The 23,840-nt window shown below is 41.1% G+C and overlaps 5 protein-coding genes across 6 annotated transcripts; 2 read left to right on the plus strand and 3 right to left on the minus strand.

Annotated features, from left to right (window-relative positions):
• The first annotated feature begins 7,498 nt into the window (after positions 1-7,498).
• On the plus strand, positions 7,499-12,273 carry LOC133399068 (C3a anaphylatoxin chemotactic receptor). Of its 2 annotated transcripts, XM_061670173.1 has the most exons (4): positions 7,499-7,603; positions 7,753-7,807; positions 8,424-8,549; positions 10,221-12,273. In XM_061670173.1, exons 3-4 carry the CDS (start codon positions 8,433-8,435, stop codon positions 11,169-11,171), a joined length of 1,068 nt encoding a protein of 355 aa, XP_061526157.1. In that variant the 5' UTR covers positions 7,499-7,603; positions 7,753-7,807; positions 8,424-8,432; the 3' UTR covers positions 11,172-12,273. The 2 variants fall into 2 exon arrangements, with proteins under 2 accessions (XP_061526157.1, XP_061526156.1); XM_061670172.1 differs by lacking the exon at positions 7,753-7,807.
• Positions 11,813-16,556, minus strand: cenpq (centromere protein Q). Its single transcript, XM_061670174.1, has 8 exons — positions 16,328-16,556; positions 16,189-16,255; positions 15,821-15,899; positions 14,892-14,960; positions 14,703-14,820; positions 14,383-14,502; positions 12,527-12,601; positions 11,813-12,239 (listed from the first exon to the last, which is right to left on the minus strand). The coding sequence occupies exons 1-8, from the start codon at positions 16,421-16,423 to the stop codon at positions 12,090-12,092; spliced, it is 774 nt and encodes a 257-aa protein (XP_061526158.1). The 5' UTR covers positions 16,424-16,556; the 3' UTR covers positions 11,813-12,089.
• Positions 16,557-17,023: 467 nt separating this feature from the next.
• Positions 17,024-19,732, minus strand: mrpl16 (mitochondrial ribosomal protein L16). Its single transcript, XM_061702456.1, has 5 exons — positions 19,548-19,732; positions 19,147-19,218; positions 18,881-19,029; positions 18,322-18,615; positions 17,024-17,536 (listed from the first exon to the last, which is right to left on the minus strand). The coding sequence occupies exons 1-5, from the start codon at positions 19,612-19,614 to the stop codon at positions 17,345-17,347; spliced, it is 774 nt and encodes a 257-aa protein (XP_061558440.1). The 5' UTR covers positions 19,615-19,732; the 3' UTR covers positions 17,024-17,344.
• Positions 19,733-20,114: 382 nt separating this feature from the next.
• On the minus strand, positions 20,115-21,339 carry txnl4b (thioredoxin-like 4B). The gene is made up of 3 exons (XM_061702469.1): positions 21,131-21,339; positions 20,904-21,055; positions 20,115-20,566 (listed from the first exon to the last, which is right to left on the minus strand). Exons 1-3 carry the CDS (start codon positions 21,260-21,262, stop codon positions 20,401-20,403), a joined length of 450 nt encoding a protein of 149 aa, XP_061558453.1. The 5' UTR covers positions 21,263-21,339; the 3' UTR covers positions 20,115-20,400.
• A 202-nt stretch (positions 21,340-21,541) lies between these two features.
• Positions 21,542-23,439, plus strand: trmt10c (tRNA methyltransferase 10C, mitochondrial RNase P subunit). The gene has a single exon (XM_061670175.1). The coding sequence runs from the start codon at positions 21,751-21,753 to the stop codon at positions 23,203-23,205; it is 1,455 nt and encodes a 484-aa protein (XP_061526159.1). The 5' UTR covers positions 21,542-21,750; the 3' UTR covers positions 23,206-23,439.
• Positions 23,440-23,840: the final 401 nt, after the last annotated feature.

Raw genomic sequence — 23,840 nt, forward strand, 5'->3', positions numbered from 1 at the left:
ACAGAACTAATTTTGGGACAGTTTTTTTTTTTAGAACAGGATTGCCTTTAAATGGTTTCTGCATGGCAGTTGAAAGGTTGGAGGGTCACAGAGGGGTGGTATGAAAACTGTTTTGTGCACAATTTGCACAGAACCACTTCGCTTATCAAGGCTTCTATTGGGTAGTCTTAAAAAAAAAAAACTAAAATTTTATAATATTGGTCCTGTTTTCTATACGGTAGTTCCTCCATTTTGGTAGCCGAGCTCTGACATGTGCATCAGTATAATTGGTCTATCAGGAAATCATGCACTGACAACTGTGCTGCGTTGTTTGGAACAGAAAATGCAATTAAAGTGTGTTTTTTTTTTAACTAATTAATTTGTTTGTAATTAATTAATCATGATGAATGTGTTAAAGTCCTACCCACCCCTAATATATAGTATAGTTTCTATTAGTACTTATTATAAGTTGCACTCCTTTTCTTGTTTTCACCAACATATTGACACAGTTCAAACGGACTGTCTGGACTGAAAAGCTGCAGATGACACCATGCCCATTTTGGCGAATGAAGTTTTCTGAATCTACAGTAAATTTTCATTTCCCGTTCTCCTATCTCCTCAATCCTCCCTAATAGGATGTATGTAATCCTCTTAAGTGTTGACTTTGTCTACTTTCAACTATTTCTTGAACTGCTCCAGAACCCATAATTGAAAGTGTACTGTGAAATTTCATGTTGCATATTGCATGATGACTTTTTCTAGCTTTTTCTAAACTGTGTTTGTTTTTGTGTCATTCATCTTGTGTTTCCACGTGGGCAACATGACATTACACCGTTTTCGCGTCATGTGTGGTTTTAGCACAACGCTCGACAGACTTACAGCTGAAGTGATCTGATAACATTTTACCTGCTCTCTTTGAGACACAAATAGCAGCCAAAGGGCGAAAAGAAATCTATTTTCTTTTTGTTTCTTTTCATCTCTACAGGACCATCATTTTGCTGTCCAGAATCTGCCTCAATTTCCCCTGCTACTAATACCTTGAAGCATAATATGAGCAACAAAGTACAGCAACATAGAGTCATCTTTCATTCTAGCTCTTTTTTTTTTTTTGTGACATGAAGGCATTTGGTTTCCCCGATTTAACCCCTGCATCTAAAATTAGCAGATTTAAAGGAAGTGTGGGTGTTCTTCACAGGAGAAAAGAGTAAAGCTGCTCAAGATTCAATTCCACATATTAGAGATACATACACTTTTGAGTGTTTGGACCAGGGGTCGGCAACCTTAAATACTCAAAGAGCTACAGTATTTGGACCATAAACAAAAAAAAATAGGGGACCATAAAAACAATTTTGACACCTGAAGTGAAAATAACACTGCATGAATTTTATGTTATTTTATTAAACTATGTATAAAATCTGCCTAATTTTTGAAATTAATGAACTGCTACAGAGAGCACAAAATTTTATTTCTGCATGTTGGTTGAAGCTTAAGCTTACTTTCAAATAAAATAGTCAATGTCAATTTGAGTCCTCCTCATATTCAAGAAATTAAAGCCAAACTTAAATTATCCACCTGCAGCAAACCAAAAATGCTGTCCGCTTCGGTGTTACATCATTTTATTGCATGTTGAGCATGAGTCAGCTGTCAACTTGATTTAAAAAAAACTAATTCACGTAACCATGTAAAATATATATTAGTTAATAGCCAATTAAAATATTTATTTTACCTGGTTAATATGATTTTTGCTCCTGAACCTCAGCGCACAGCGTCCCCACAGCAGGGCTGCAAAGGTCACCTTCATTTTCACACACCATTGTAAACTGCATCTATGAGGCTATGTGAGCGAGGTTTGTTTTTAATATCATTCATGTAGCACATAGCATTAAATGTTCTGTTTTCTTCAGGAACTTCTCTTTTCTTGGATTTATCCATTGTTTACCAACCGGGTGTTGAATATCTCAATAAATCTCACATTGGCGGTTGTGATGCATATTTTGAGGAAAAAAAAAAAAAAAAAAAAAGCTTTATTTTAATGTTAGAAACAGCACCATAATCTTCAATTTTAGAATTACATATGACAAAAGAACAAACTAATTTACATTTAAATTAAATACTGTACTCATTATCTATTTTCCAAAGTCACAGAGAGCCACAGCAGAAGGACGAAAGAGCCGCATGTTGCAGACCCCTGGTTTGGACTCCATCAGATTATCAGTAGTATTTCTGACGATTGTCCATCCATCCATTTTCTGAGCCGCTTCTCCTCACTAGGGTCGCGGGCGTGCTGGAGCCTATACCAGCTGTCATCGGGCAGGAGGCGGGGTACACCCTGAACTGGTTGCCAGCCAATCGCAGGGCACATACAAACAAACAACCGGTCGCACTCACAGCCCGGAGACAACCCACGCAGGCACGGGGAGAACATGCAAACTCAACACAGGCGGGACCGGGGATTGAACCCGGGTCCTCAGAACTGTGAGGCTGACACTCTAACCAGTCGCCCACGACGATTGTAAAACTAAAAAATGAGAAATAATCCACTGCATATTCATTCTACATCTTCTTTTTGATCAACTAAACAAAAGGTTACTTATCTTTCAAAACATATTTAAAATCGTCACACAGACAAACAAGAAATTCCAACAAATCATCAGTATTATAGCCTACAACAACATTAAATATGTTTATTTAGATATTTAAAAACAAATAATGTCACTCACACTGATGTAAACAGTAATAAATGTGAAAAAAACACAAATATTTCTGAAACATTTGTTCCTGAGACACTAATGCTTTTTGAAAAAAATCAAAACGACGACAAAATATTTTGATTCATTCATTTTCCGTTCCTTTTATCCTCACTAGGTTCGCGGGCGTGCTGGAGCCTATCCCAGCTATCTTCGGGCGAGAGGCGGGGTACACCCTGGACCGGTCGCCAGCCAATTGCAGGGCACAGATAAACAAACAAGCATTCGCAGTCACATTCACACCTACGTGCAATTTAGAGTCTTCAATTAACCTACCTTGCATGTTTTTGGGATGTGGGAGGAAACCGGAGTACCTGGAGAAAACCCACGCAGGCACGGGGAGAACATGCAAACTCCACACAGGCGAGGGCGGATTTGACCCCGGGCCCTCAGAACTGCGAGGCAGATGTGCTAACCAGTCGCCCACGGTGCCACCACAAAATATTTTACATGACAAATTACAATAAAGAAAAAGGGGTTTTATCAGGATATTGAAAACTATCTTTAAAGTTTCAGAAGATTAAAAAAATCAAATAAAATTATCAGCAAAACAATTTGCCCCTCACGTTGTCCAGCTGCCTTGTGTCAACCGTCAAGACCTTCAAGTTCCTGGGAATTACAATCTCTCAGGACCTGAAGTGGGCGACCAACATCAACTGCGTCCTCAAAAAGGCCCAGCAGAGGATGTACTTCCTGCAGCTTCTGAGAAAGCACGGCCTGCCACCGGAGCTGCTGAGACAGTTCTACACAGCGGTCATCGAACCAGTCCTGTGTTCTTCCATCACAGTCTGGTTTGGTGCTGCTACAAAAAAGGACAAACTCCGACTGCAACGGACAATCAAAACTGCTGAAAGGATTGTCGGTACCCCCCTACCCACCCTTGAGGACTTGCACGCTGCCAGAACTAAGACAAGAGCGTGCAAAATCCTCTCGGACCCTCCACATCCCGGTCACCAGCTCTTCCAGGTCCTTCCCTCAGGTAGGCGCTACCGATCAATGCAAACTAGAACTAGCAGACATTCCAACAGCTTCTTCCCTCTTGCGATCAACTTCTTAAACACCTAACCTATAATTCCATTACAACAAGCTGGAAATTTTTTGACTTGAGTTCGTTGTCACATTTCTGTGGGCCAATTATGTATTACTCGTGCACTCACTGTAGTTGTCTCGCCATGCTGCACTATTTGCATATACTGGCCACTCATGCCAGAGTAGCATCTGCTCCATTTGCACACTGATTGAGGAGTATCTGTAACATTTGCACAACCAACATTGTCCCAGATGATCGCACTACTCGTCACTTTAAACCGCATACACTCCTTGAAGTCTATTGCAATATTAGTCATTCGAACTGCTCTAAGTGCTAGAGGACTCTGCATCTTTTTGCACAATTGTTTTTTGTCAATGTCTTTATGTCCCCAAAGTGTTCTGTAAATTGACTGTCTGTTGTACTAGAGCGGAGACAAATTCCTTGTGTGTTTTGGACATACTTGGCAAATAAAGATGATTCTGATTCTGATTCTGAAGAATTACAGTATGATTTCATAACTTGTGGAACGACACTAATGAAAAACATGTTATACATGGGGGGGGAATTAATTTATTTTATCAACCTTTCTCCAACACTCCTATCATGAATATTAGTTTGCCTTGTTATGTCCATCCATCCATCCATTTTCAACACCGCTTATCCTGGTTAGGGTCGCGGGACGCTGGAGCCTATCCCAGCTGACTTCGGGCGAAAGGCGGACTACACCCTGAACTGGTCGCCAGTCAGTCGCAGGGCACATATAGACATGGACAACCATTCGCAGTCACTTTCACACCGTCACTGAGTGGGAACTGAACCACCACTACACCATCACTACACCATCAGTGGCCTTGTCATGTCATGTTTTTCATTCAAAATGTTACATTTTATTTCTTCGCAGGAATAAAAGTCCATCCATCCATCCATTTTCTGAGCCGCTTCTCCTCACTAGGGTCGCGGGCGTGCTGCAGCCTATCCCAGCTGTCATCGGACAGGAGGCGGGGTACACCCTGAACTGGTTGCCAGCCAATCGCAGGGCACATACAAACAAACAACCAACCAACCATTCGCACTCACAGTCATGCCTACGGGCAATTTAGAGTCTCCAGTTCATGCATGTTTTTGGGATGTGGGACGAAACCGGAATGCCCGGAGAAAACCCACGCAGGCACGGGGAGAACATGCAAACTCCACACAGGCGGGACCGGGGTTTGAACCCAGGTCCTCAGAACTGTGAGGCTGACGCTCTAACCAGTCGGCCGCCGTGCCGCTGAAATAAAAGTCGCCAGTCGCTAATTTGAAAAACAGTCACTAGAGGCATAAATTAGCAACGCTGACTGTCCTTTTGTAAACCAGCTCCAATCTGTTTGCAGCCATGTCGTTAATGGAAGCAGTGCATGTCAGGGATAAATAGGGAATCTAACTCGTTTGAATTTGATTAAGTTTCTTTCTATTAAATAGCATCATGAATATTCAAATGGGATTTAGGGGTGAACAATGTGTTTAATTGGCTTTAGCATTATGAGGGGGTCCTTGGGGGAAAAAAAATACTCCTTCAAGGGGTCCCTGGATAGTTTTGAGAATCTCTGATTTAATTTGTCATCGTTATTATTGTTATTATTATGGTGGCATGGTGAGCGACTTGTTAGCACACCTGCTTCAGAGTTCTGAGGACCCGGGTTCAAATCCAGCCTCGCCTTTGTGGGGTTTTCTCCGGGTACTCTGGTTTCCTCCCACATTCCAAAAACATGCGTGTAGGTTAATAGAAGTCTCTAAACTGCCCGTAGGTGTGAATGGTTGTTTGTTTACTGTACGGAAAGTGGATATTATACTGTTATGTTAATGCTGATCGCCATTTACCATCACGTCAATCCTATGTTCATGCTTTTCTGTTCATTTTATTGTAAAATAGTGTTTTGTAATATGCTCATCAGTCAATAGAAAGGTTTTGTCAAATTTAACATTGATGCATCTAAGATTGATTTTCTGCCAAAATAAAAAGAACAAATCCAGGAGCTTCACAATTTTTGCATTAGTGGGCCACATTAAATGAGTTCAGGGTTCACATTACGTAGATACATACAGTACTAGAGATTGTTGTTGTTGAGATTGTTGTTTGTAACTTGTAACTATTTCAGTTTTCTTATACACACGTTACACATATGTCAACACTGATATAACCATTCAAAGATCAGTTAATAAATAACTTTTATGGGCTAAAACAATATAGTCTAAGTCAGGTTCGAGCACTTAAACAGAAAGAAATGCATTCTGATATACAATTTGTTAAAGCTGCATGGCCACCAGAGGAGGTGCAAGTAGACAAATGAAGGAAAAACACAGGAAAATGAATTTTATTATTGTTATTATTATTATTATTATTATTATAGTACTGTGAAATAGAAACATTTCACATTTCGAAATTGCAATAACATGATGTCCCTCACCCCCACACCCGCCTTTTCATGCGTCATTCATTCATTCATTCATTTTCCGTCCCGCTCATCCTCACTAGGGTCGCGGGCGAGCTGGAGCCCATCCCAGCTATCTTCGGGCGAGAGGCGGGGTACACCCCGAACTGGTCGCCAGCCAATCGCAGGGTACATTGAAACAAACAACCGTTCGCAATGAGATTCACACCTACGGGCAATTTAGTCTTCAATTAACCTACCATGCATGTTTTGGGGATGTGGGAGGAAACCGGAGTACCCGGAGAAAACCCACGCAGGCACAGGAAGAACATGCAAACTCCACATAGGTGAGGGCGGATTTGAACCCGGGCCCTTAGAACTGTGAGGCAGACCTGTTAATCAATTTTTCACCGTACGGCCCCCTTTTCATGCTTCACACATGAAAATAAATGAATAGTGGTGACATCTACTGGAGAACATCAACCACTGCATAAAGCAAATCCATTTCTCGTCTTTTGATCATCAAAGTGTAACAATCTGCTCTATACTAACTAAAGATTGACATAACCTTTTCTTCATTCAGTAGTTTATGACCTCCCATAAATTATTACAGTTTACAATTACAGTTTGACTTGAAAAATCCAAAAGGGACGCACAGTGAATGATCAATATCTGCATGGAGAGTATTTAATGTTAACCGTGTTTAATAACCCACCAAAGAATTCAAAGGCTGTATGTAAGGCAAAATAAAAATGAATATGATGAAATGATAAATAAAAATATCTGTGAGCAAATAATGATTCAGTTTTCCAGTATCCTGCCATAAAAATGGGAAAACTTTCTAAACAAGAAAATCATATCATGGGGGTTTTACTTGGCTGAGATTAGAGATTACAATTCATTTGAGATTAGACTACATTGCTGTTGTGACAAAGACAGCCGTTGAAATGTAATAATGTTTTTATTGTCGTCGAAAGATAGGCTTTTAAAGAGATGGCGGCAGCTGATGACATTTAATATACATCCAAATCCAAGTGTAATTATAGTTGTAAAAAAAAAAAAAACATAAATCCTTTTAAAATCTTAAAGTAGTCTTGGGACTTTTGCACATAACACGAAAATGTGTGGAACTTTTAAATGTTTGCAGTTTTTATAAGTGCATTCCATCAGCCCACAACCTCGTTTACCTTTAATTTAATAAAATGATCAAATCTACTTCTGCTGGGGAGAGGAAAAAAAATTGTAATTGCAGACTACCTTGATTTGAATAATTGTTTTAGCGGTGTTCATAGAAGGATCCCTATGAAGCAATCACACACGGGAAAGAAAGGAGGGCAAGAGAGAGAAAGAGAGAGGGAGAGGCAGCGAGAGGGAGAATTTTAATCGATAGACTCTCTTTCTTTCTTTATCTCTTGAACCCACGCGCCAAAAAGAAGGTAAGGCACAAATCTTTCATTTGCACATCGTCACTGGCTTTGAGAAGTCGCACAATCTTTATGGGTTACTGTGGGGTCTCTAATGTTAAACCTTAACAAATGTACAGCATAGGTAAAAATCCAATGTTTATGTGTTATATCTTGTACAGCAAAGTAGGTGTGACTGCGTGTATTCTGTTCCCGTGCCCACTGACACAAAAACAGGTGAGGTGTAGGTGCATGTTTGAAGAGGGCCCCAAGGCAGATTTGGCGCCAAGAAATAACACATTCTTGTCTCTTTAGTCATGAATTTGTACAAGGACAACTGACACATACATCTTACAACATACAATGTGTTTATTTCTGATCTAACGACAGTTGATTGAGTCTGAAAGTAAGACCAACCCATTTTATTTCAGCCACGATATAAACACCTAGAGGGTACCCTTATATTGTATAAACACCCTTATCGTACAATATGATTCAGAGGTTAGGTATGCAGGACGTTTTTATGCTTAAATTAATCCCACATGCATGCAACAAAGTAAAGATTCCAGCATTAAACTGCTTAAACGATTTTAGACACATTGAATTCAGTTTCCAAACAGTCAGAGGTTTAGATTATACTGTATATTATCTGTTTTTGATGTGGAAATCTTTGGCAAATTGCACAAGAAACCCATGCTTGTATGCAATCTTGCTTTTTGTTCATGTTACATGTCAGTCAGTTGTCAGAGAAATAGGAGTTGGTTTTAGGCTTTTTAAAAAGATTAATAAACCACATCAAAGTTGTCATCGAGTTTAAACTTTTATCAAATGATGTGCTTTGTCACTGTGTCAGCTTACCTCAATGGCTGCCATGAATGAGACGCTGAAGGTGGGACAACTTCTGACCAGCCCGAGCAGCTCTTGGCAGGCAGAGGCGCTCCGAGGAGTCCAGATGACCGCTACCTTGCTCATTTTCCTGGTGAGAGATCCCGTTCATAATGCAAATATCTCCTGCTTGCAGGATGGACCAGATTTTGCAAGAAATATGGTATTGAAGCTGTTGCTTTCGCGCAACAACAGCAGCCTAGTGGTAAAGATGTCTGCCTCATTGTTCTGAGGTTCGAATCACGTTTGGGTTCTCAGCATCAACAGGAGTTTTTGAAAAGATGTGTAACAATATTTAGGATAGGACATGGTCATTCATGAACCATAGATTCCTTTGGCGTCGTCATGCGGCCAGAATAACTTCACTTTTGTGTTTTGTGTGTATGTTTGCGTACATTGTATTTGCTTTCATTTCGCCTTGTTTTACTCTGCTGTCTGCAGCCAGGTCGGTATTGCAAGAAAATCTCTTCTCGATTGTCTTACCTGGATGAATAAGGGTTAAATAAATCAATCAAATAAAACAATGATTTAACAAGGTACGAAACAAATACATATTAATATGCAACAGATTATTTCTACGAATCTCTGCAAGTGCTTGCATTTCCAAATACTGCAATCACTTTTACAGCATTCCCAGGAAATCACAATGTCTGGTCACTGGTGAGCTATTTTAGAACAGGCTCGCACATAGATATAAACATAGGTAGATACAACATGCCCCTTTTGAGCTGCGTGCCTACAGCGACGCTAAGCTAGTAGCGACAAAGTCGTCATCTGATTCCATGTTTGTGAATGGCAAGAAGACCGAAAGAACAAGGATGCCGGTACATTATGCTGCATACGGTTGCGCAAAATATTGTTCGGCTTTAATTTCAAATGATCTGTATGCATAGCACAAGGTTTGGCATTAAAGTAAACGTCCTGAAAATCAGTTCAGAAATGAAGTTACGACCTAATTTCAATGTCCATGCTTTGCCTTTGATGGGAACATGGCTCATGCCAACATGGCCGCCACGTAACCAGATCGATTAGCCGGACTGCTACAGCGCACTGGTGTATCTTAGTCGTCTCTTCATATCTGTGGGCCTGCAAGCTCCTCACGTGGTCCTTGTGGGCTGTCTGGTGCCTGCAGGCACCGTGTTGGTGACCCCTGCCTTAGGTGTCAAACTCAAGGCCAGATCCAGCCTGCCACATCCTTTAATGTGGCCCACTAACACACAAAGTGTTAAACTCGTGGATTTGTTCTTTTTATTTTGGCAGTAAATCTTTTTTTTTTTTTTTTTTTTTTTACAAATCCCATCACCAAATCCCTTCTTAGCATCAATTGAACACTTTGATTTCCACTATTTTCCATGACTTCTGATTCCAAATGAAAATTGTTGTTGAAAACAATAATGAATCAAATGTAGGGGCAATTTTGTAGATTGAATAATATCATGAAGTAAATAGACATGTACATGGCTTTCCCAGCTATAAAGGTCCTCTAAGAGAAACCGTAACTAGTGGTCCGTAAAGAAAATGAGTTTAACAGTTGACATAACTGCTTGTTTTCTGGTTAAAGAAAAGAACCTTCCCTGAACTGTTTATCACAATTATCCAAAATGTCTTGGTAAGATGAAGAATTGAAAGTTGGGGGGAACTATGGGATCGAGCACAACCCAATTGATTAAGAGTTGTGTCTAAATGTTCGTGTTGGGTATTTGATGAGTTGTCTTTGCATTAAAAAAAAAAAAAAAAATCAACGTCTTTCTCTTTCTTGCTTCAGGTGGGTGTCCCTCTAAATGTGCTGGTGGTTTGGGCGCTCGGGCAGAGTCGACGCCATCTCATTCGCAGAGGCAGCAGGGAAGAGACACGTGCTGCAAGCAGTTTTAGAATCTATGTCCTCAACCTGGCGCTCGCTGACCTGGTGCTAATCCTTCGGACACCGCTCATGTTGGGATACCTCGCCCACCACAACAGTTGGCCGTTTGGTTTTGCCCTTTGCCGCATGGTTATGTTCCTGCGAGGCTTGGGGTTGTACGTCTCGGCCTTCCTCGTCTGTGCCGTGGCCCTGGAACGATGCCTGTGTCTACTGAGGCCAGTGTGGGCTCGACTGCGCCGCCCCGCCTGGGCCGTTCCTTTGGCCTGTGGCTTGTCATGGCTCCTAGCCACCATCCTGTCCGCCCCCTACCTGCACAGTGCTGTTCTGAAGGAGAACAACAGCACGTACCAGTGCCTGGAAAGTGGAAAGTTTGACACAGGGCTGTTTGTCACTGAGACCGTAGCGGGTTTTATCTTGCCACTGCTGGTGTTTTTGGGAAGTAATTTGGCAATTTTGCATATGATCCAGCAATCTGTGCCAATTAGTCCAACCTCTTCCTCCCCGTCATCTTCACGCAGGATGACTAGGATGTATCACGTGCTCTTTTTTACCATGCTGCTCTTTCTCATTTGCTGGGTGCCCTACTTTGTGTGCCGATTCCTGCGGGCCCTGGCCGAAGGACGACTTGAGAGGGCTGCATTATATAAAAGTGCATCTTATGGAACGTACATCTCTCTGTACCTAGTGTACACCAAAAGTGCCCTTAACCCTGTGCTCTATGTATTCGCTGCCCGCGGCCTTGGCCGTGCCGTCCGAGCTTCAGTCGCCTCGACCATTGAACGACTCTTCAATGATGACTCCACCGAGTCCATCCGGAAAAGATCACTCAAAAAATCAGCCATTCAAAGCAAATAGATCTCACACAACTTGTCACATTGATTGGACGCAATCGAGTCACAATGTGATACTGACTGTTTCTGCAGTAGCTTGCGTCAGCATCTGGCTGGATTCAATTAATGTTGAAAGCTTCCAGTGAGGACTGAGCCACATCATGTAAATAAACACACAATTGCTTAAAAGTAACACATTTATTGTTAGTTGTTGAACAAAAGGATAAGCATGGTTACGGTTCCACTTTAGTGAACATTCAAATAGAACATATTTCTTTTCATTAGGGATCTTCTTGATTATGTAAACTGGACAGGATACTGTAGCTACAAATGTTGGGAGACATCTTTTAATACATTTTTCAGTGAAGGGTTGATTCAAAGCCACTGATTCATCTCCTTTTACTTCCAATTTTGTGGCAAGTTTTTTGGTGTTGCAGCATGACTGTGCCCCATTGCACAAATCAAAGTCTATAAATCATGGTTGAATGGGTGTGGTGCAAAATCATTTAAGAGTCCTTACCTCAAAACCATCAAACACCTTGAATTCGTTGAATTCAACCAGATTGTGATGATCTTCTGGATCATTTTGACAAAACTTCCCAGACTAAAGAATCTTCACATCACATTTTCCCTGAAGAGATAGACTTGGTGTATAATTATGGAGGTGTTTGAAACATAATCAAATGTGAAAAAGGGTCAAGAATTGTGAGGAGCTGAATATTTGATGAGAGATTATTTTTATTATTCTTACGAATGTAGACTTTTACAATTCTAAAAATATTTTTAAACAAAGTGGCTCCGAGTACTCAATTACTGCAGCTATTCCAAAATACATTTGCAGTACCACATAACACTTCTATACACATCTTTTGAGTTTCTTGGAAAAATATGTAGCAGGTAGTTAGTTGCTTTTGGAACAAGAGGAAACACTGACAGGGAACAATTATAAGTCAAACAGCTGATCAACATGTTTATGTGCTTGTGTAAGTAGGTCCTTGGCATTTTTTACCGCTTCTGACTTTTGCAAGATTGCTCCCAGTTTGAGCGATATGGCCTCACAGTCTTTCTCCGGGACCTGTTTTCTCAAGCGAGCCTGAGGAAAAATAAAAATATTAAAGCACTGAGGAAATACATTTGATTGTTGCTTTGTTTTTTTTTTGGAGTGGTGGTGGTGGGTTTTACCCAATACTCTTAGCACATTAATCCATCAATGCTATTTAGAACTTGCAGTTCCTCTGGGGAGGAAATGCAACCCAGCCATTTTAACCACATTTTTTCAGAGTGAATCCCTTTAACAATGAAAACAGCTATAATGCAATACTGTAGGTACTTGTGAAACACATTTACATTATTGCGAACGGATGCACCATTCATGCTCACCTCCAAGGTTGTTTCATCCTTCTGTGGCTGGTATGAAGGGAGGCCGAGGACTGTTTGCTTGCTTCTGAGTAATATCTGACAGGAAGAGACCACACGTCTAATAGCTGCACAACACTGCCACTCTCTTCACAGATACTTCATTTACATTTCCTAGGTTTTAAATAGGGGTGTTCGAAACTACATTTTTTTCAGACCGATACCAGTACGAGTATTCACTCTTGAGCGCTCACTGATACAGAATACCGATATGAGTACCTTTGATACTTCAAATTTCAATTAACACAATGTCAGACAATTGTGAACAAAGACCTTTCTTTCTTTCCGATGCACATGATGACTCACCAATGTGTCAAACTGCCGCAGTGACGCGCCAACTACTGGTGAGGATGGCTTACTCAAAGTAAGATTTTTTTGCCTAAGTATCAGTGACTGGTATCGGCAGCCTTCACAAGTACCCCATACCTTAAAATAAGGCCAATATCGGCCCGATACTGATACCTGGTATAGGTATTCACCTATCTCTAGTTTTAACATCACTAAGTCAAATCACTGGCTCACTCCTACACTGCATCCGTAAGTATTCACAATGCTTATTTCAAAACAGAGACAAACATCATCCTGTCGTGACATGCATTTTTTGACAGGCCTGGCACACTTCTCTTTGGGCCATTTTGCCTATTCCTCAGCACCTCACAAAGTCCATCAGTTTGGATGAGTTGTCCTGAAGTCACTGCTTTCATCGGCATGTTCTCCTGATGGTCAAGAGCGCTCTAGAGCAGGTTCCCTTCCATACTGACTCGTCTCCCAGTTCCTGCTGCTAAAAAACATCACTTCAAAATCATGCTGCCCCACCATGCTTCACTGTTTGGATGGTGTTGGCCAGGTGATGAGCCGTGACTGGTTTTTCCAAATGTGACTTCTGGCGTTCACGCCAAAGACTTCAGTCTTTGTCTCATCAGACCAGAGAATTGTGTCTCTTATGGTCAGGTGCCTTAAGTGGCTTCTGTCAGGCCATTCTACCACACATGCCTGATTGGTGGCTTGCTGTAGAGAAGGTCGTTCGTCTAAAAAAAAAATCTCCTCTTTCCACAAAGGAATTCTGGAGTTCTGGCAGAATGAACATCAGGATCTTGGTCACCTCTCTGACAAAAAGCCCTTCTCCACGATCGCTCGCTTTAGACAGGTGGCCAGCTGTAGGAAGAGCCCTGGTGGTTCTGAACTTGTTCCATTTATGGATGATGGAGGCCACCGCACTCATTGGGACAACAAAATGTTTTGTAACCTTCCCCCGATCTGCACCTCAAGACACCTCCTTTTCCTTAATGCTCGGTTTGGGTTCTGGCATGCAATGTCAACTTTGGGACATAATATAGACAGGTGTGTGCCTTTCCAAATAATGTCTAATCAAATTAAGATCTAGAAACATCTCAAGAATTATCACTGTAAACAAGATGCACGAGCTCAATACTGAGCCTCATGGCAAAGGCTGTGTATACCAACATACAGGTGATATCTTTTCTTTCTTATCTCTTTTTAATACATCTGAAAAAAAACCTATAAAAACAACTTTTTTTTTTACATCATCACTGTGGTGTGTAGAATTTTAAAGAAAAAATGAATTAAATCAATTTTGTAATGAGGCTGTAACATAAAGGTATGTAGAAAAGGTTTTGCACTGTGAACACTGTCCGGCAGTGCATCTGTTGATCAATTGTCAGGTGGCAGTATCTCAAACACTCAAGATTTTTGTTGCTAAAAATGCACAAGTATAAAAGTGATCAGGCAAAGTCTAATTTACAATTACAATTGCATGTTTTCACTCCTTAATTCAGAAAATGTATCTGTATGTCTTGCACCTCCTTAGCTTTGGCCTCCTCCTCTTCTAGCTGTTCTCTCAGAGAATTGCATTCATGCTGCAAAGAGGATGTCTGCTTTTCTGTGCTCTCCAGCACACTGACCACAGCCCTCAGGTCTTCCTGAAAACACAGGTTTAACCCTTACACAAGAGGAAATTGCTACGTTTTCTTTAGGATGCGGATTTTGCACGCAAATCAGTGCGTCTCTTCAACACATATATAAAATTGTATATGGGAAATTGTTTCTTCTTTTCTGTGATGAGAATCATGACATTAGCAGCCAACTGCTTTGACAGTGAATGCATCCAATCCAACCTCACCTCCAGGGAACTCAGAGTTTGCTTGTCAGCAACAAACTTCTTTCTTTCCTGCGAAGAGGGCCCGAACTCTTTATGTTTCTGCACTGGAACTTGAAGCTCTGCACAACGAGTTAGGAACCTAAAAAGGTATTGAATGTAAGACGGGGGATATAAGGGGATTTGTTCCACTATTTGTAAGTTATTCCTCACCTGTTTTTCACAATATTTAGATGTTCCTGGCTCTTCTTCTTCTCTGTCTTTCCCAAACCAAGAGTTGTCCTGAAAACATAGACACACAAGAGTGTCACTGAGCTTTAATTTCTTATTGAGGGTGTCCAAAATGTTCCATACATACATTTACATTTCTATAGTGTGCTCTTTATATAGTGTGCTCTACATGACTACCATTGTTAAATAAATAAATAAATAAAATCAGTGTCTGTCCTCCACTGCTGATGAACACATATTAGCACAGCTGGAGTTATGCTTGTTGGTTATATCTTCAAATACCAACAAAGATAAAAATCAAGTGGGCTGACATCTGGGAGGCCACTCAACACAGAACCACAACAACCAATCCAATTATCTGGAAACTGCTGGTCCAACCGTTGACGGATCTGACGCACATGTATACTACTGTATAACGACATGGAGCTCCATCTTGCTTGAAGTCAACTGGGAAGTTGCAATCCTTGTTTAGCAGGGATGAAAAATCTATTCTTGCCATGTGTTAAGATCCTTTTCAGCATTAAGATTTACATAAACATAAAATGATCCAGCAATTCTATCACCACATATCCAGGCCCACACCAGCAATTTAGCGGCACCTTTTTCATCTTCGTCTGATTTATCCATTGAGAAATAACATTATTCCAATAACATATGTTTTGACGATTAAACTCTTTCCCATGTTTTCTGTTAAATTCGATTGCAAACATGCATCTGCTTCCTGAGCCAAGTTTCAGTATGATTTAAATTTGTGGTGCGGCACTTTATTTGAACACAATTTATTGGGTATCTAAAATACATTTGAAAAAATAAATGTTAAAGACGATATGTATGGAAAATGGGGCACCTTGTGTAACTTTAAAATTACTTTTAAAAAAAAAAAAAAAAGAAAGAAAAAGAGCCAAACCCACAGTATTGCTAGGTTCATCATATCCTCCAGTGCAACGATGGAGGATCTCTGGATCTTCTTCAGGTTTCTTGGGCCTTGGACTTTGTGGGTAATTGCAGCCATTATGCAGAAGTGTCAAGAAGCAGACAAGACAAGCACATAGAAGACACAGTGTCATGACTTTGTAACACATTGTAGATACACTTAGTGGAGTCATTGTAAAATATTAGACGCTGGCAAGTTAAGTCGGACATAAATTATATTAATGCCATTGTAAACTCGTGCGTGTGTGTATGTATGTACAGTACACAGTACAGTGTGTACATCTATGAGGTCGATCAAAAATAAGCGTTCTGTTAGTAAACTGTGGGTGGGGGGGGGGAGACAGACCGTTTCTTTGCTTTGTCCATTTCTGGCGTTTGGCCTTGCCATTGTTGTCGTCAGCGGGCGGCGGATCCTTCAGTAACATATAACAAGTCTGTGAGAAGCAGCAAGCGGTGTCGACATCAAAAGCACAATTTTCTTTTACCGAGTGGTCGGTTGCTGGCTGAGTTTTCTTTTGAGACTTGCGTTTTAGCCTGGGTACTTTCGCTGCTTCCGGATTGGAACCACGTACAGGCTTCATTATTGATAGTGATTACGTCCGTAATATTTGGCTTGGGCAAGTTAAGAATCAATTTTTCAATTATATCTAACAGCAACAAAAACACGCTATTTACAAGTTGCCAAACGTCCATGCACTTACGTTTCCGCGCCAGTTTTGACATGCATGTACAAACGCGCATGCGTGAATTTAAATCATTACCCCATTTTCTCCCCCTTCTCAGTTAAAATTTGTTTTTGCCAGCACGCCTTTATCAGAACTATAGACATAAATCATTCCATTCCCTTTCATTTTTAACTTAAGTATACAACCAAGTCACTGGAGATTGTCCCCTCTCTCATTCTTCAGAGACTGGAAAGACTTCGCTGAATCGCATCCTGAGAGTCTCCCCGCAGGGACAACTGTACATTTGCAAAGGCCCATTTTGCTGAGACGCTACTCGGCTAAGCGATGGAAAATTGAATTTATTCGATCACTGAATCGAAGGCCAACTGATTCCTTTATTTACTTTGATGAAAAATATCAGATTGTAGGGATACAAATCTCCGTTGTTGGATAACGGCTGGGAATTCTGTTACATTATTATCGCAGGTAGCCTACTGTACAATGAAAAAGCAGTTGCGTTGTTGAGCAAAATTTAATCTTTAACTGAAAAACCAGTTTTGCATACACGGTTTTCACATGAACATGTTTGTGTTTCAATTGCAAGTGTGTGTAATTGTATTCAAATATTTCACTTTGACTTACTGGTTTTATTGAGGATACAAAACATTTAAGCTCAATAATGAGTGAATTTGTCAGGCTCAGACCAAGAGGATGTATGTATACACCAAATACAAAAAAAAAAAAAAAAAAAAAAGTATTCTTAAAAGCTAAAGCTATTCAAGGTACTCCAAAATGCAGTGGTCGTCACATATTAACGTCATCGTTGTTCTCAGTCTGTCACACCCTCCCTGGGATGTGAAATTTGCCTGTGAAGCGTCCATGATGAATCAGGTCAAACGGGCTGAGGACCTTCCTGATACCAAGCATGTTTCCTTGTGCAATCCTCTTGTAGGTCCACGGGTTCTGGTTGTTCTCCTCCATATCCGCCTGCCTCTGTTGGAAGGCTTCTAGGCTCGCTCTACTCATCACCTGCAGGAGACACCATGTTGTAAAAATTAATATAATGAACAATTACAGTTCTTGTAATTTCCTAACCTTTTGGGATGAGTGGTTCACAACTGCAATCACATCCTATTACTGAAAATATGAGGTTCCTTACGAATTTACAACCACTACCACCGTCTCGACTGCCCTGTGTGCAAACTTCTGTTTTACTACAAGAACACAGTGGCACGACACCTATGCAAAAGCTAGTTACCGGTAGATAGTTTTAAAATTAGAGTAGTAATGTCACTGCTTTTGATTTAAATTTTTTAACTCATTCACTGCCAGCCTTCCCAGTTACCATGGGTATTTGACTTCTAAAGCCATCAATGGCAGTGAATGTGTTAAAATCATCCCCTCTTGGTCACATTTAATTTTATATGTGAATCAACAAAACGACAAGCTACAGAACCTGTGTAATAAAACATCACCACATACCAATCCAATAATAGAAAATATAAGCGCCCGAAACATTGCCTCGTGTAAATTAAAACCATAGATATTTTTTTAGTAAAGATAATAAAGATATTAATTTTTCAGTCAGTATAATATTGTGGTTGTAGTTTGCAGTGGTGTAGCTTCTACTCCATCACAAAGATGCTAAACAAAATATTAAAAACAAGATGCACATTACAATAAAATTTTTTAAATGAATAAGATGTGGCAACCAAACTTTTTTTTTTCTTTTTTTAATGGCCGATATTTTGATTTGCTTTTTTTTTAATGTCATCATATTTTGGCCGATGAGTGTACTTTATTTGTAGTCTCACCTTAGCGGGGAAGGGCAGCTTCTTTGCTACTTCTATCAAGATATGCTCCACTTCCCCCAGCTCCACCTTTCCTCCCACTTCCACAATGAGGCGACCGAAGCGGATTGGCGTCACATAGCGGTCGATGGCTCCCTTGCCTCCACCCATGCGCTGACCCAGCCCTTTGCGCGTGATTGGCTTGTAAGGGGCATTGATGCGCCAGCGAGCAAACGTAGTACGGGAATCCATCTTGCGGTTAATTGTTAGACGCATCATCTCTAGGTGACCCCAATGAATGTAGCCCCCTCCCATTGCCTAAGCATCAGAAAGAGAAGAGATTTAAATGTCGTGGTAATAATGAAAATTTGTCTTAAAAAACAAAATACATAAATAAAAAGAAATCCTTCTCATTCTGGCATTAAGCAAATAGAAAGAATTTTGGTCATCCTAATTGACCTAAAACAGGAACATTTGGTCGTATTTCATGTTAGACAGTGACATTTTTAAAAAAGTGCATGCATTACTTATTTTTTTGTTATATAGATGTAAACTTTTCGTTTCAACTGTAGATGTACTTTACCACTATCGCATACTGTCCAGACGTGAAAGTATTTGCTGCCCGAGCCGGGCCTTGAATGTCCCGGAGTCTCTTCATCTCCTTCTTCACTTTTTTTAAATTGGGCACCTTGTTCATAAACTTCAGTTTGGGTTTCTCTGGGAGCACCACATCTTTAAAAAGGTAAAACAAAAGGCGACAGAACTGTCACAATGCAGTCAAATCCTTCCAGACAGACATGGAACATGTTGTGTGTATGAGAAAGGGAGGTTTCGATTTGGAATAGTTACCACTGTAGTCAGGGGGGATTTCTAATGTCTTCAGTCCAGCAGTTAGAACTTTTAAGTGAGTGTGCCGAAGACCTGTATAAAAAGAGTGGCATGAGTTTGACCACATGCAGGACAAAACCCAATCATCGATTGCTTAGTTTGCCTAATAGTATAATTGTTTCATTTTCAATTTACTGTCATAATATCAATTAAAAACACAAATGTGCTTGATTTGAAATTTAAAAAAAAATAATTCACAGGTCAGAGAAGATCAATGAAGACATTGTTCTTGGTTGATCATGTGAAGCCATTTAATTACCATTAATGTTTAAAAACGGTCCAGCAACAAAAATAAGCAACAATAATAACTTCTCCCACCATGAAATTGGACGCGAAAAGACTACCGCTGCAAGTTAACTTACCGTGTTGGTGACCGTGAGCGCTGACGGCGGCCACGCTCACGACAGCAGCCTTGACGAGAGCGATCATCTTTTGTCTCGAGAGGCACTGCAAGGATTAAAACATCACGTCTCGCCGTCGCCGGGATAACATTTTTGCTAGCGTAATATTACTCTGCTCTGCACTGCAGAAGGTCGTCACTTCACTTCCGTCCTTCTCGCCGTGTTGCTTTCCGCTTCACTAGCGCCGCCTGTCGAGTAGGAGTGTGGAAGGACAGCGGAGTCACAGACACAATCCAAACACAGCAGTAGCACTGAACAATGCACAATCCAAACACAGCAGTAGCACTGAACAATGCAACTCTTATTTCGCTAGTCTCCTCCACTAATAAAAAGAATAGAAAAGATACAATCATTTTCAACAAGGGACGATACATACTGAAAGGGGTGGGGCCTATGCAATGTACAATTTCAAAACAATGACAATTTGCTTTATTCTGCATGTGTGGAGGTGCTACTAGTTCTTGGGAGTTCTTTGTTTGCTCTACCATTGCCAAATTAACACAAGATAGAATTATAGACAGAATAGCAAATTTTATTGCAAAATTACCTTTGTATTAGATAACAGCACATTTACCATTAAACCCAACTGCAAGGAATCATCACAACACTCAACATGATCAAAAATGTATATACAGTGCATACGAGTTCTGATATTCGTCCCCATCGATCTGATTGAAGATACTTATGAAATATAAGTTTCTCTTCCAGACAAGGTTTACTGCACGAGTCTTGTGCGAGTTGGAACAAACAGCATCTAGTTGCTAAGAGTGAAACAACGGTTGTTGACATATCTCGCACAGTGTAGCTATTGAGCTTAAATCCCATGGTACAGGAGGTCATATTTGGGGATATTTTTGGGATCGATGGGACTCTGGACAATCATTTTCCCCCGCATGGCTCCTCTGTATATAACCTCAATAAGATCCATGAAATCCTGTTTGGTTTTGAAGCTGCCAACAAACTTGGTGTGATCTGGTGAGCTGAAGGGAAGCAAAAACATTTCATTTGTAGCACGTGACTTGTTTTCTTCTACCCTGGTACTAACTACAACAAAGTACTGGGGAAAAAAAGAGTCATTAGGATGTTGCTTTAGCCATGATGTAATGAGAAACATAACATAGATTTGTCCATATTATGCTTATTAGGAGAGTACATCCTGGTTCATGGAGCATGGTTATGATTTGGAGGAACATTCCCGTGAATGAAATTGTGAAAACAAATGCCTATATCCACACCTTTATCCTGACTCTCACTGTAACACTCTTGAGTCATGCTTTGTTGACATATTCTTTAACATTTAAACAATAAAGGTCTCACCCATAGTCCACTTTCATGTGCTGCCCGTTGAAAAAGAACACAGTTGATGGGATGTAACTGATATCAAAGTATCTGGTGTATATAGGCGCTTTATCCACATCGACGATGTAGATGGACGCCATGTTACTTAGGTCATGTGCCGTTTTTGACAGCTATAAAAGAACACAATCAGCGATTATACATCAAGCAGCGCATTTCACGGCGAGCAAAAATACAGGATTACTTACAATTTCATCAAGCTGTAGACAAACCGAGTCTTCATCCCTCCCAAACCTCAAAACAACCACCTTTTCCGCTACTGTCTTGACAACGTCATCTATGTCCTTTTTGCAGCTCAATTTGTGTAAAAATAAACTCATTGTCAGGATCAGCAACTGTTTTTTTTCCGCCGGAGGAAGTCGTCACTATAATGTAACACCCTGAACGTACCGTGGGGAAAATATATCGCCTTAACTTTTAGTGTCGAAAATAAATTGTTCAAGTCTTAACTATCTTTTTCGAAAATGTTAGACAATTAAAGGGCACAACAACAAAAAGTAAATACACCAGACAATATTTATTTATTGCATACAATGGTGGTGTATATATTTCTTTTAAACGCGCTGCGCCGTTTCAGTACGACATATTGTAACGTTACACTGCAAAATAACGTGACCGCCACACGATTAGCAAGCATGGACCCCAAATTAATCAACCCAGTGACTGTAATGGCAATGGAATAGTGGGATTTTTTTTAAAACTATAAACTGTGAAAAAGACAAGTTCCCGCCAATAAGATTTGTTGCATTTGTCGTTGTTCCGGTTGTGTTTGTCAGCGCTACATCCGCGTAGTCCCACTTGTTTTGACATGTTACGACGATTCTTTACTCCGCGACATTTAAATGAACTATGGAAAAGCACCAGCGTTGTGTTCTCTCGTGTCAACAAAACGCAAGGCGTCGGGGTTTCCCCAGCCCTCTCCGCCTGGCACCCAAGTCGTCCCTTCAGTACTGGTCCACAGAAAAAGGAGAATGTTGACTTGGACAAATGGAAATCCGTAATGAGGTCACAGTCTTCTTCAGCTGAGCAAGAAGATGCTGAGGATGAGGACGCAAGTGACGAGGATGAAATCCTTGAAGGCAGTTTGAAGAACAGTCTGGAGGCAGCTCGGGAGCTGGTTGCAATGTGGCGGCTAGCTGGTAAACTGGTACCTCAAGAGATGTCTGATGACAAATTAAAGATCCTGGCAGAGCTCACCACGAAGTCTGCAAGAAAAAAGTACTTGAAGTACCTGGCTTTGAAAGAAGGCCATAAAAGAGTGCGCAAGGAGAAGCAGCAGCAAAAGAAAGCAGCAAGGGAAGCGTCGCTAGAGCAGAAAAGAGCTGAAGATGCAGATGGAGACCAGAAAGAATTCAAAAACACTTTCATACCCCAGTTCTGGAATCGCAACCTTGACCGAGTGCTGGCCTGGAGGTGCATCCAGGCCATGTTGTTTGACCAGCCTCTGGTCTTTGACATGAGCTACGAGTCCAACATGTCCAGGCGGGAGATTGAAAACACAGTGTCCCAGCTGATAGAGGTGGAAGGAGCGAACAGACGTGCCAACGAGCCTTACCATCTACATTTTTGTAACCTACAACCAGATGGAGCCTACATGAAGGAGTTGCTCAAGCGCTATGGTGCAGAAACCTGGGATCGTCTGCTCATTACCAGCACAGAAGGTCAGGCTGTTGATCTGTTTCCTCGTGATCGCCTCGTTTATCTCACTGCGGACTCACCCAATGTTCTCCGCACCTTTGACCACTCAAAAGTCTACATCATCGGTGCTCTCGTGGACCGGTCGATTCTCTCCGGTTTGTCACTGGCCAATGCCAAGCGCCTGAAGTTGGCCACGGCCCGTCTACCACTGGATGAGTTCCTCCACTGGGAGATGGGAGCCAAAAATCTGACCCTGGACCAGATGATACGCATAATGATAAGCATGAAGGAAACAGGGAAATGGGAGGAAGCACTGAAATTTGTGCCCAAAAGGAAGTATGTTGGCTTTTACCAGATGGAGCAACAAATCACCAATCACGGATCAGGAGCGAATGGGGACAAGTCTTCAAAACCCACAGGTCTAAAAAGTAAGAAGACTGTCAGAAGTGGGGACCAAAATGCATACAAGCTTCAAGGAGGGCCTGGGTTCACTGGGCCGAACCAAGTATCTGGACCACCTCGAAACAGAGAGAGCAAAACAGCTGCAACCAGAGTGCGAGCATCTCTTAAGAGTAGCATGGAAGGAAGACGTGAGAGCAAAAGCAGGGTGTGGTGGGACGATTAAGGACATAGTAAAATGGACACATTGTTTCCGTTTACACTTACGCAAGAATGCCATACTAAAGTGAATAAAATATCAATATACTGTTGTTCTGGGGGTATCTCCATTTCTTTTCTATTGAAGTTCCTTCAATATGTAGTTACTCAACAGACATTTTGAACAGTAGAACCTGCTTTGGTCTTTATTAAATTAGCAGACAATATTACACAACTTTGTCCTGTATTTTTAAAGAAAAACAACCTTCCTGTTATTCTTTCATTCATCTTCCGTTCCGCTTATCCTCACTAGGGTTGGGGGTGTGCTGGAGCCTATCACAGCAATCTACGGGCGAGAGGCGGGATACACCCTGAACTGGTCGCCAGCCAATCGCAGGGCACATATAAACAAACAACAATTTGCGCACACATTCACATCTACGGGCAATTTAGAGTCGCCAATTAACCTACCGTGCATGTTTTTGGTATGTGGGAGGAAACCAGAGTGCCCGGAGAAAACGCACACAGGCACGGGGAGAACATGCAAACTCCTTACAGGCGGGGCTAGGATTTGAACACTGGTCCGAAGAACTGTGAGGCAGATGTGCTAACCAGTCGTGCACCGTGCCACCACCTTCCTGTTAATTATAGTAAAAAGCTATG

The sequence above is a fragment of the Phycodurus eques genome, chromosome 2 (genome assembly GCF_024500275.1).
Source record: "Phycodurus eques isolate BA_2022a chromosome 2, UOR_Pequ_1.1, whole genome shotgun sequence".
Lineage (NCBI taxonomy): Eukaryota > Metazoa > Chordata > Actinopteri > Syngnathiformes > Syngnathidae > Phycodurus > Phycodurus eques.

Excerpts from the sequence above, each read along its gene's own strand:
- LOC133399068 (XM_061670173.1), top strand. The coding sequence starts at position 8,433 with ATGGCTGCCATGAATGAGACGCTGAAGGTGGGACAACTTCTGACCAGC. Across the intron at positions 8,550-10,220 it reads CTACCTTGCTCATTTTCCTG|GTGGGTGTCCCTCTAAATGT; the intron begins GTGAGAGATCCC and ends TTCTTGCTTCAG.
- cenpq (XM_061670174.1), bottom strand. The coding sequence starts at position 16,423 with ATGAAGCCTGTACGTGGTTCCAATCCGGAAGCAGCGAAAGTACCCAGG. Across the intron at positions 14,821-14,891 it reads CTAAATATTGTGAAAAACAG|GTTCCTAACTCGTTGTGCAG; the intron begins GTGAGGAATAAC and ends ATACCTTTTTAG. Across the intron at positions 12,240-12,526 it reads AGGATGAAACAACCTTGGAG|GCTCGCTTGAGAAAACAGGT; the intron begins GTGAGCATGAAT and ends ATTTTTCCTCAG.
- mrpl16 (XM_061702456.1), bottom strand. The coding sequence starts at position 19,614 with ATGATCGCTCTCGTCAAGGCTGCTGTCGTGAGCGTGGCCGCCGTCAGC. Across the intron at positions 19,030-19,146 it reads AATCCCCCCTGACTACAGTG|ATGTGGTGCTCCCAGAGAAA; the intron begins GTAACTATTCCA and ends ACCTTTTTAAAG. Across the intron at positions 17,537-18,321 it reads AGCTGCCCTTCCCCGCTAAG|GTGATGAGTAGAGCGAGCCT; the intron begins GTGAGACTACAA and ends TGTCTCCTGCAG.
- txnl4b (XM_061702469.1), bottom strand. The coding sequence starts at position 21,262 with ATGAGTTTATTTTTACACAAATTGAGCTGCAAAAAGGACATAGATGAC. Across the intron at positions 21,056-21,130 it reads GTCTACAGCTTGATGAAATT|CTGTCAAAAACGGCACATGA; the intron begins GTAAGTAATCCT and ends GTTCTTTTATAG. Across the intron at positions 20,567-20,903 it reads CACATGAAAGTGGACTATGG|CTCACCAGATCACACCAAGT; the intron begins GTGAGACCTTTA and ends GCTTCCCTTCAG.
- trmt10c (XM_061670175.1), top strand. The coding sequence starts at position 21,751 with ATGTTACGACGATTCTTTACTCCGCGACATTTAAATGAACTATGGAAA.